Below are 11939 nucleotides of genomic sequence, written 5' to 3' on the forward strand. Positions count from 1 at the left end.
AAACAACAAATAACACAAATAATACATAAATAACAAAGGTACAGACTATTTTGAAAAAGAAACAGCCCAGCAGCCATCTGTTACATCTTATCATATATATATATATATATATATATATATATATATATATATATATATATATATATAGCTTTATCTTGTTCACTCACCTTCTGTAAATTACTAGTTCTACTGACTAATATGTCAGCACTAAAATATTTAGTTGAGCAAACATAACAATATTTGTTGTACTAAGTACAACTAGTCTCAAGCAAAGAGGAGAAAATGAAGTACAACACAGGTGAACACAGCTGATCAATCAATAATCTGTCACTATTCTAAGAAAGTTATATATGCATTATCATATTTTAAGACACTACATACTGTATCATGTCTTGAAAAGTTAACAATTCTTAAAGCTCACCTGTGTTCACAGGTAAGCACACATGAACTGATTATACCAGAAATCCTTTAGAAACAACTGCATTAACTGCCTAAACACAATACATACAACTTGCACACAATTCAGACAAATTGAGTGGAATAGCAGGTGCTTAAATAAATAAAGACTTACAATGGTGTTTACAAAAAAAATACAAATTAAATTACGTCACTATGTATACACTTACTGGCCACTTTATTAGGTAAAGCTGCCTTGTATTTACTTACTTTTTCCATTGAATCAAGTCGATTTAATTTATATATGTGCACTTTGTAGTTCTGCAACTGCAAACTGTAGCTGATCTTTTCTGTGCATACTTTGTTAGCCTCCTTTCATATCATTCATCAATAATCAAGACCCACCAAGACCACCACAAAGCAGGTATTATAGGTTAATTCTCCCCACTGCAGTGATATTGACATAGTGTGTGTGGTACTGGTACTAGTGTATCAGATGCAGCAATGTTTAAATCACCTCAGTGTCACTGCTGGACTGAGACTAATCCACCAACCACTGATGAAGGACTAGAGGATGACCAACACAACCTGTACAGCAGCTGATGAGCTATCGTCTCTGACTTTACATCTACAAGGTGGACCAACAAAGTAGTAGTGTCTAATAGAGTGGACAGTAAGTGGACACAGTGTTTAAAAACTCCAGCAGCACTGCTGTGTCTAATCACAACACACACTAACACACTACCACCATGTCAGTGTTACTGCAGTGCTGAGAATGATCCTTTAATAATACCTGCTCTGTGGTAGCCCTCTGGTAAAAAAGGGAGAAACAGGGGGCCACAATGTATACAGAGAAACAGATGGACTACAGTCTGTAAGTTAGGAGTACCGTAAAAATGGCCAGTGAGGATATACGTAGAGTATGTGTGGGAGAGAGAGACATGAAGTGAATGAACATCTGAATCCTACCTGCTATATATATACTCAACTCTTAACAGATGTGAACATCTCTGGTTAAGTTCTCTGTCACTTGCAGTTTGTGAAGATGGATTCCTCATGACTGCATCTAAAATGAAGAAAAAAGTAAGTAAAATTAGTAATAAACACCATACAAACATAAGGATAAAGGATCCTGAACAAATGGTAAACAGTATCAAAAATAAATCTACAAAGTAACAAGAAAAAGCAAAGGTATATGCAAAACAATACAAGAAAGAGCATGTCATTGTGAATCACAATATACTATCTTTTACATGTTAAAATACATAGTATTGGCAATGTCTTGTGCTAAAAGATGTAATAAAAAATTTGGCATAATTAGTTCCCACCTGGAACCTTGGCATTGTGCTTGGTGATGTAAGGCTTGCATGCAGTTGCTCGGCCAAGGAAATCCATGCCATAAAGCTCTTGCTGCACAGTTTCTGTGCTGATGTTGAAGCCAGAGGAGGTTTGGAGCTCTGCAGTTACTGAGTCGGCAGTGTTGGTGACTTTTATGCACTCTGCACCTCAGCACTCGCTCTGAAACTTTACGTGGTCTGACACTTCGTGGCTGAGGTTCCTAAATGCTTTTCAATACTACCACTCACAGTTGATCGTGCAATATCTTGGAGGAAAGAAATTTTGCTATCCCTTAAACAGGCTATTTTTGTTACTTATTTTTTAGGCTGATATATATAAATATTCTCTGTTCTGTATTGTGCCTCATTCAAAAAGCAGTCCAGGTTGACTTATCACTTCTGCATGAACAGGTGAGGTTAAACTGACTAAATTCAGTTTCAGATATCTAAAACTGACTTCTTACTAGTCACAATTCATATTCAACATATGCTAATTTGTAGAAGACAACACTCTTCTTTTCTCTGTCACATGCTTAATACAGATTCCTTGGACTATATTTCAATACAACAGTCACTCATGGTTTATAGCAGGTTACTACCATGAAGTTTGCTGAATAAAATTATAACAAAGGCCACTCATTGTGTGGGGTTAAAGCCCTGTTATCCCACATGCAGCAGTCTGTCTTTGCACTCAATAACTTTAACGTTTGCAAAATGCACACGCCTGGTGGATGAGGTAAATTGTGTAATTTCTATATGATAATTTCATTTTGAACACATTCTAATTCTGAGCCATTACTCCATGTTTATTTTTCAAAATTTTGTTCCCAATCACCACCACAAATATTTGTTCCTCAGATGCATAACTATTATTGAGTCATAAAATGCTAATCTGAATTAAAGTTATGCTTAGGTAATAAGTTTCACCCTTAAAACCCCTCGACCAGGCACTTCTATACTGTCTGCTTATATATTGTAGACTTTGGTGAGAGATTACCGGCAAGATCCAGTAATCCCTTTCGATTACCTCCCTAAGAACTCTGCCAGAGCTCAGACTGACTAAAATGCCAAGGAAACAGATTTTTCACCTAGTTCTAACTAAATGATTGTGAATGCTGGCAACCGACAAAATTATGTCTATTGCCTAATTTTGAATGGATTCCTAGATTAAAATGACACAAAGCTTCATTAAACACATCAATGCTACTTAATGGCTGTAATGTTGTGTCAAATGTCAATAAAATGACAAATGTTTATATGCAGAGTATAGATCATGCCTACTGTAGCAAGAGCTGCACAAAGACTTCTTACCTTAAAAAATACAGTGCTCACACAATACTAATATAAACAGTGCTGAAGAAAGGTTCAAGCTCATCTTCTGTGTTTCTAAATGCAGTCTGACTACTAAACTGAAACATACTTCTGTACAGAAGACAAATCGGTCAAGAAAGCAGATGATGCTATATATAAAAGGATGTTCACATATTAAGCTAACTTTAAGAGTGGAGAGAGTGAAGTGGCTTGTATTATACATTAGTGTTACACAACACTGACACAGTGTCACCTCAGGATCTGCGCTGCACTGGTTAATCCACTGTTTCTGTTAGTTAGACAAAAGTATTGGGACACCTACACATTACACCTACAGGAGCTTTTATGACATACCATTCTAAATCCATAGGCATTTATATCGAGTTGGTCCCCCCTTTGCAGCTATAACAGCTTCCACTTATCTGCGAACGCTGCAAAGGTTTTGTGGTGTGTCTGTGGGAATCCAGAAGAGCTTTTGTGAGTTTAGATACTGATGTTGGACAAGAGGGCCTGGCTCACAGTCTCTGTTCTAGTTCATCCCAAAGGTGTTTGATGGGGTTAAGGTCAGGGCTCTGTGCAGGCCAGTCAAGTTCTTCCACACCAAACTCACCCAGCCATGTCTTTATAGACCTTGCTTTGTGGCCCGGGGTTACAGTCATGCTGGAACAGAAAAGGGTCTTCCACAAACGGTTCCCACAAATTGGAAGCGTACAATTGCCTAAAATGTCTTGATATGCTGAAGCATTAATATTTCCCCTCAGTGGAACTAAGGGGCCTAGGCAGACCCCTGAAAAACAAGCCCATTATTCCTCCTCCATCAAACTTTACACTTGGCACGGTGTAGACAGGCAGGTGACGTTCCCCCTGGCATTGGCCAAATCCAGACTCGTCCATCAGACTGCCAGATACAGAAGCGTGATTCATCATTCCACAGAATGTTTCCACTGCTCCAAAGTCTAGTGGCGGTGTGCTTTACACCACTCCCCCGATGTTTGTCCTTGTGCATTTTGTTTAAATGTTTAATTAAACTGATTAAATGTTTAATTAAAAAAACACAAACCTTTCAAAATCAATAGAAGAATACAGTTGGGTGAAAACCCTGTTAAAAAAATTTTAATGCAAAAAAAATTAGAATGCATAAAAAAATCTTTAAAAAAAGTTTTTAGTTAGAAGTAGTTGCTTTATACAAAAAGTATTACTTTTAATAGTCCATGGTGATGTGGTATTTTGCTGTAGCTAGTGCAAAGATATATAGAGCGGCAGCAGTGTCCTGAGACCCTCCCCCATTAGTGTACATTTTGTCGTGCAGTTCTACACAGTAAAACTGGTGTTGTCATTTGGAAGCAATGGTGAAGGTTCAGTCAGCCTAGATTCTGGGTAATGTTCATTTAAGGATAATGTATGATGAGATATTAAGATTTAGATACACACTTTGGTTAATACTGTTAAAATGGTACTGAAAAATGAAAAGCTGCCTCCATGCAGCTACACACAGAAACGTATTTTGTTATTTCAGTCTGTTAAAATATGCTGGTTATGCCCGGCCCACATTGCAGGACTTTGAACTCCTAGCCGATGATGGTGAGAGACTCCATATGTAATGACAAATTCTGGTGATTTTTTCAGTCCAGCCCCTTTGCCTGAATCTGGTTTTGCATTGGTGCCCACAAGTCATCTGTGAATAAATGACCTTTTCAGCAGTCCACTGTAGGGCTAGGTGAAATCTTCTTCCCTGTTTTCTTCTCTAAAGGAAAGCAATAAAACAAACGTGTACTTTCCATAATAACAACTGCCTTTTTTGCATTAATGAAGCAGACAGAGACTCTCTTACGGTGAATTTGATGAATGTCGTGTTGTTTCTTCTATAGGACTCTGTGGGGAAAAACACAATCAACAAGAAACATCAACAGACAAGCATTTCTACTGTACAACTTCAGAGACTTAATCCTATTATAATAACAACAGTTCCATCTTCAACTGACACTCCACTTTGTAAACTGGCCTGGATGTTATGGCTATCCATTTAGCAACTGCTACCGTTACTTTGCTGGAGGTTGACGTGTCCATTGTTTTCCGCTAAACACTGTCGAGTGTTGTCTGTTGCATATTATCAGGGATAACAGTGTTGGTGTTTGATGTTGCTTGGCTTGCATGTGATATCGTAGGCTTGATGTACTCCAGTGATAACTAAACTCAGCCTGACAGTAGCTACACACAGCCTTCGTTTTGTCTAGTGAGCTTTCTGGCAAAGTTTTGAAACGGAACTTCCCAATCATGAGGTCTTCTCCATCATTTGACTGTTTCAGAGAGTACAGAGTGACTTTCAGTACAGTCTGATTCACTTTAAGTCTAGAGTGACACGCATTCAATTTGCACTTTCAACTACAGGTGACTCGTAGGGCCAAAAAGAACCTGTGTTAATGGCACTATTTTGTTTTTAACTGCATTAAAGTGAAACTGCATTAATGCGTTAATATCACGATAACTTTGGCAGCCCTACATATTACTATTTTACTATAATTACTATTACTAATAACACTGAGAGTGGGAGCTTGCATAGAACCTGTGGTATCAATGAGTCTGCATATTTTCTGTTTGCACATCAGTTTTGTAAAGATGGAAAATCAATGCATTTAACACAAAACATTTCCATATCGTCGCAGTAAAAAAATAAAAAAATAAAAAAACATCTCCATTTTTCCAATTTTAATTTTTCTACTTAATTTAAGCACAATAGCTGCCCTTTACATTGTGTGAAAATTTCATGATGAATGGACAAACAGAAATGCTACAAAATTGCTTATAATAAACCTATTTTACATTAACTTACATGAAAAGTAAAGAAAGTTCTTGCCCTCTCCTGTAATGTTGCCATTTTGGAGATTTTTTTGGAGATCTTTGTTTTTGTACAGTGATGATATACAGAAGCTAATTTTGACTGCACCCAGTATTGACAGCTAAATGTGTTTAATTTGTATAAAAGAAGTCAACACTTACTTTTAATGCTGTATTGTTAACAACTGTGTTATTAACTGTGTTGTTAACTGCAGGACATTTGTAATTAACTGCAGAACAAACAAAAGATTAGTAGTGTAAACCATTCATGTAAAATATGCACTGCAATACAGGTAAAATCTTAAAGTATTTCATTTACATCAGATGACTAAGCACATGGCTATATCCACAACATGATAAATGTGCACAAATGACCCCAAGTTCCACATACCATGCACACCTGCTGTATTATGAACAAAACTGGTTTAATGACATACATAGAACTGTAATGTCCACCAAATCAAGCATTTATAGTATATTATAATTTTTTACTACTACCAAGAAATCATACTGTGATACTATAATGAATTCATTACTGTACTCTTTAACACATCATAAACCCACAACTATTTCAACTGACAGCAACACACAATTTCAATTTAACTGAATTGAACACAACATTGTGTTCACCATACTCACCATAATATAAAACTGCTGTGCATACAACTAGAAAAGCTGCAGCTGCTATGAGGCCGTGTCTCTGCCTGGTTTTCACTTTGCACTGAACATCTTTTACAGAACTGCCTTCTTTGTCTTTGATCTGATCTTTGACAGAACAGCTGAAAGAAAAGATTAAAGGCTGTTTACAAAATGTAAATTACATTATCACTGTGTAAATTGTATGACAAAATGTTAACTTACTCAGTCCATTTAGTGCAGTTTATACCCAGAGGAGAATAAAACCCATGGGGGCACACCTCACACACAGTGTCTGAGTCTTTAGTTCCTGTAAATAAATAATCAAGCATTAAAACTCCACAAAAGATCCATAAAGACACTTTAAATACATGCCTAAGATATGAAATGCCTCAGATTAGCATATAAAATGTGGTGCAGAACCATCATTTGATTAGGTGAGTTACCATGGAATAGACCAGTCCCAATAAAGGTGCTTTGGATGTGTCTCCAAGTTCTGTGTGTTTTTTTCCCCCCAATGGTTTCAAATGTGCATGTAATTCCACCCTAAAAATATCTTTACTGAGGCTTTAAAGGGGGATTCCACTGATTTTTCCAAATTTCTATATATTCAAGCTGTTGAGATGTAAGCAAAGTCATTCAGAGTGGTTTAATTTGAAGTGGTTCATTGTAGAGAAACTTTACTTAGCAAATATAGCCATGTTATTTACTATCCAAAACCACCAGTGAACCTACACATCTTCTGAAATTTTATATGTAATGCTGATGGTGGAAAAATAGTGGTAAGTATTTTTTTTTGGCACTATTTTTCCTTACAGTGCCCTGCGTGTATTTTATAAATACACTGTAGGCCTACAGCTTTTTGCAAAACTATAATAAAACAAAGTCTTAGGCATCAGGCAGTGTTTTCTTAATAATACCTTTCAGTGATGCAGATTTTAGAGGTGTTAAACTCTTCAGATGTCTGGTTCCTATCACCAACACTGTCAACAATTCTGATTCGCTAAGTTTCGGAGCATTTCATATCAAACTGCTCTGAATGACTTGGTTTATATCTTAAACATTTAATTATGCAGGTGTTTTGAAAAATCAGTGGAACTCCCCTTCAACCTTAAGGTATATTATTATTTGAGAACAGAATGTGAACAGAGAAAAGCCTGAAACATCAGTACTGACCTGGAACTTTAATTTCCTCTCCTGGTTCACACTGCCTGTGCTTCAAGGCAAATGTGCATTCTTTGTTTTCATCTCTATCTTTGCAGTAATATCCATCCAGGACCCCACACACTGTATTACTTATTGTGGTACAAGCATGTAGATCATAAAGGCCTTGTTCTAAAATTAAATCATATTAGACAACACTAAGCTTATAAAAGCATAAACAACTGCACATTAAGGATGTTAGAAACACACAAATGTAAGATGCTTACCTTTATCACAGGTTTTACACTGAAAACACCTGTTAAAACCATTGGGTTGATTCATGAATGTTCCACTGAGGCAAGGCTTGCATGTTGTACTGGAATCACCAACGCAGTCTCTATAGACCACCTGGCCTGCAAAACACAGATATTTTGAAGATGAAGTAATATTTACTGATAATGAAGGAATCAGAAGGAGATGAAAGGGTACACAAGAAAATAAGAGTCTATTAAGCCTGGATAAATTGTTTATAAACATTTCCTGACAAGCTACTTGCACAATGCAAACCAAAGCAGCAGAAAATCTGATGTCTTTAAAGTGCTTCCTCTGTAACAGGAACCTAAATGTAGAAACAAACTATTGTGCAGGGAAATAATGTTCTAATAAGTTAAATCACTGAAAAATGGTCATCTTTACAAGCTATACTTCCACATACTTGTTGAGTGCTCGTCAACTGGAAAACTTCATGCTTCTACAGGCATTCATTAAAAACTCAAGTTCATGTATCTCCTTTGAGGCTATAATAGATTTTAGGTTTTATGTGCATGTAGTTTTCTTCTTAAATCCATGGTCCCTTCTTTAACTTACTGAATAATTGATAGTATCTGCTTGATAACAGGTCTTAAACATGAACAACCCAATAATAAGCCTACACTCAAAGTTTCTTTAGGGAACCAAAAGTGCTTCTTCATTACTCAAAACATCATGCCTTTATTACGGGTGTAGGCTCAAGGGATTAAATATGAAAAAGGTCTTTTCTAACTGGCCTAATTTCGTCCTATTTTCATCAGATTGAGTCACCTGCTGAAGCTACGAAGAGGAAGCAGAGCTACAGGTCCTGTCTATAAAGTGAGAAGGAACAGGAAAAAGGGAGAGAAAGAACACATCAAGATAAGTTAGCCTGTGAACATTCAGTATATGTTAAAACATTATTTAACAGACAGTTAGAAAAAGATTAGAAACATATATTGTATTTGGCAAATGTAGACTGGGGTTTGTGTTGGCTTCCAAATGAAACTAAACAAGCATTTGGTGAGTTGATAACAAGAGATGTAATGCATAAATTATGAAAATGCCAAATTCAGTATGTATTATATTTTCTTGCAATGTGACCACAGGGTCATTCCTCAACACATCTAACAGTCCAAAAAGATTTAGAGAATATTGAAAGGCAACATCAAAAACTACTTTTTGAACTGAGAGTTGAAGAGAAAGTGTGAATTGACACTGAATTATGTACAATGTTTATTTCTACCATTACTATTTTGTTGTTTTACTGTATTAGCAGGACGAACTAGCTTTATCTTTCTGCTTTCAATGATGTGGTGTAATTAGTAAGTACCTATAGAACACATGGGGCAGCACTCTCCAGCTGCTGACTGATATTCACTTGGGCCACATCCATACGTGAGAATAATATGAATCCCTATGGAGACACAAACAGATGAGTTTTAAAATATGCAGTTGCAGCCAAGCTTGGGTAAAAGCTGCATTCATTATTCTATTCATTTCAATACCTTATACAAGCTAGATACAAACATATGGAGATTAAATTCTACACAGCAAAAGGAGTCTGAAGCACTGCACACTTTTTTCACCTTTACCGATGTGTAGGGAAACGACAAATTTGGCTTGGTATACAGTGATGATTACTTTGCCCTTCTGGGAACTAACTAGTAACGCTAAAAACTGGGCGGACCTCAGGTAGGACTCCACACCACGGATATATAAAGCGGGATGTCCTTCATAACAGTCCTAGGAGGACAGGTCCGTAGAGAGGTTATCAGGTCTGTATGACTAACGTTACTGAACATCTCTCACGCACAACTCGCTGAAAACCAGGTACTGAGATTAGAGCTAAGGAGTCGTGTTAATGTGTTATTTTATGTAATGAGTACAATAACATACCTTTAAAGGGATATAAATGGCTGTAAAACTGTTGCTTCCTAAAGTTTGAATGTTAAATTAACGTAAACAGAAACGTTATGTGCAATGGGACGTTCAGAAAACTTTATTTCTTGTGGTTTGCGGTTCACTGTTTGCTCTCCGCTCCTCTGGGCGAAGCTCAAAAGAGCTCAAATTACATTTGTTCGGCTAACGTCACGAACATTTCAGGCCTCGAACAAAACGATTTGGCATTAATGTGATGGACAAAATTAGGTCTCATGCTAACGTTAGCTACTTCTCGCGACAGAAGGCATTATGCAAATATCCGTACACTTAAAATGAGTCATATCATGCAGACTTCTGAACAGATCATACTCATTACTTACCAAATATGTACACGCTAACTCTTAGGGATGGGCTTTTCATTCTTTCTTTTTACAAATAACATGGAGGAATGTGAAATTTGACTTAGTTTAGCGAACTGTCACTTTTTCACGATTCTTTGGCGTAGGTTTCTTCTTCGGGCGTATTCTGGCGCCATGTTGAAAAACTATCGTGCTAAATGTAAACATGTAGCTCACGACGTCGCCGATAACAAGAGAGTTTGAATGTGACGAGGATTAATCTTCACAAAATACTTGAACTCCGTACACTTTTCACACGAACAAAGTTGAAAGTAAAACCCAGGCTTTGTGTAAATAGTCGAATGAATCATTTCCTGTCTACGAATTTCCTGTCTGATCTGTAGCTCCTCTGTAGTTCTCCGTGTCAATGTACAGAACTACACGATGTACAGCAAATCAAATCTATTTTTGAAGCGTTTGTGAGATTTGCATTGGTGAAAAAAATACTTTTTATCTGAACTACTGTTTTGAAAGTAGAGTTTATGTACACACTTATGTATTTGACTTGAATACAATCAGTAAAACTGCTTGCTATGACATGAAGTAATTTTTAGGTTAAATTAGGTAAATATTGCCAGCTGGAAAAAAAAAACAGCAACAAAAAACAAGCAATAGAACTAAAACCTGATAGTTTTGCTTCCTAATAGGAATTGGCCCTAATTGTGACCACTACTTTCCTGTATAGAACACCTTTAGATCCTATTAGAGAACTAATAAATGTGCCTGCAGTCAGGCACATGTAACCAGCTAAACCATTGTGATCCTTTATATTGTGATCACACATTCAGGAACAAAATACCAATACTAAACGTTAGATGACATAAAAAAAATAATAATAAAAAAAACTCTAAAAGGAAACAATAGAAACTTTTAAAGGTTTCTATGTGATTTAAAAGATCAGATGACAATGTGTAGATATAGCTTACCCACCTTCAAATCTATTAAAAAAAATTCTCTAGTCTTGTTTAGATTTTCTGTGTGCAATTCTTAAATGCCCTCCAGCTCAAGCGTGCTCTCTGGAGAACCTAATGGTGTTGTTGATACTGGCAGTGGCTCTGGGGTGCTCTCCAGGACACCAGGCACTGTTATCAATGCTTGCGGCGGCCCTAAGGTCTCCGGAACACCAGGTGGTGCTGTCGACACTGGCAGCACTGGGTTGTCCTCCGGAACAGCAGGAGGTATTGTTGCCACAGTTCAACAAACATTTCGTCATTTTGTTTTTCCACGTAACAGCAGCATTCCTCTTTCTCTGTGCCTTGTTTACATATTTGCGCCAGAGCTCTCCGTCATCCAATTGGTGAAGTCAAGGAATGAGTCAAACTAGAATAAGATGTCAAACTAGGCAAAAAACAACAAACTAATTTGGACATGCTAGACTTTTTGTCTGGGCGTTGTGGGCATCCCGGATGCCACATTGCTGTTCTTCTGTTATGCCACGCTACAAGACTCGTTTCGCTCATATTCGGGCCCGATGCTGGACATTTGTCCGCTGCAATAAAATCGTGTCAAAATCGAGCTGAATTTGTGTAGTCTGGTCCAAGCACACTGACGTTGATGCCAGAACTCCGACAGGCATCTGAGCCCCGCTCGGCTCCCAGTGAGAGGAATGCCCGCATTCTCCACCAATGTGGCACTAGCCTGGGGCGGGGCCAATGCACAAGGGCTGGGAAATCCAACCAGAGCTCAGAGACAGACACACACACACCACCAG

At 37.4% G+C, this 11939-nt stretch overlaps 1 protein-coding gene across 2 annotated transcripts; it reads right to left on the reverse strand.

Moving 5' to 3' along the window:
• Positions 1-1111: 1111 nt before the first annotated feature.
• Positions 1112-11700, reverse strand: si:ch211-261n11.8 (tumor necrosis factor receptor superfamily member 14). Of its 2 annotated transcripts, none has more exons than XM_036579456.1 (9): positions 11159-11700; positions 9280-9363; positions 7946-8071; positions 7692-7850; positions 6741-6825; positions 6519-6658; positions 6042-6109; positions 4876-4916; positions 1112-4788 (listed from the first exon to the last, which is right to left on the reverse strand). In XM_036579456.1, the coding sequence occupies exons 2-9, from the start codon at positions 9290-9292 to the stop codon at positions 4758-4760; spliced, it is 663 nt and encodes a 220-aa protein (XP_036435349.1). In that variant the 5' UTR covers positions 9293-9363; positions 11159-11700; the 3' UTR covers positions 1112-4757. The 2 variants fall into 2 exon arrangements, with proteins under 2 accessions (XP_036435349.1, XP_036435348.1); XM_036579455.1 differs by having other exon boundaries at positions 10211-11700.
• Positions 11701-11939: the final 239 nt, after the last annotated feature.

The sequence above is a fragment of the Colossoma macropomum genome, unplaced genomic scaffold, assembly GCF_904425465.1.
Source record: "Colossoma macropomum unplaced genomic scaffold, Colossoma_macropomum, whole genome shotgun sequence".
Lineage (NCBI taxonomy): Eukaryota > Metazoa > Chordata > Actinopteri > Characiformes > Serrasalmidae > Colossoma > Colossoma macropomum.

Excerpts from the sequence above, each read along its gene's own strand:
- si:ch211-261n11.8 (XM_036579455.1), bottom strand. The coding sequence starts at position 10,250 with ATGAAAAGCCCATCCCTAAGAGTTAGCGTGTACATATTTG. Across the intron at positions 4,917-6,041 it reads TTAACAATACAGCATTAAAA|AGTCCTATAGAAGAAACAAC; the intron begins GTAAGTGTTGAC and ends TTTTCCCCACAG. Across the intron at positions 4,789-4,875 it reads CGACATTCATCAAATTCACC|AGAAGAAAACAGGGAAGAAG; the intron begins GTAAGAGAGTCT and ends GCTTTCCTTTAG.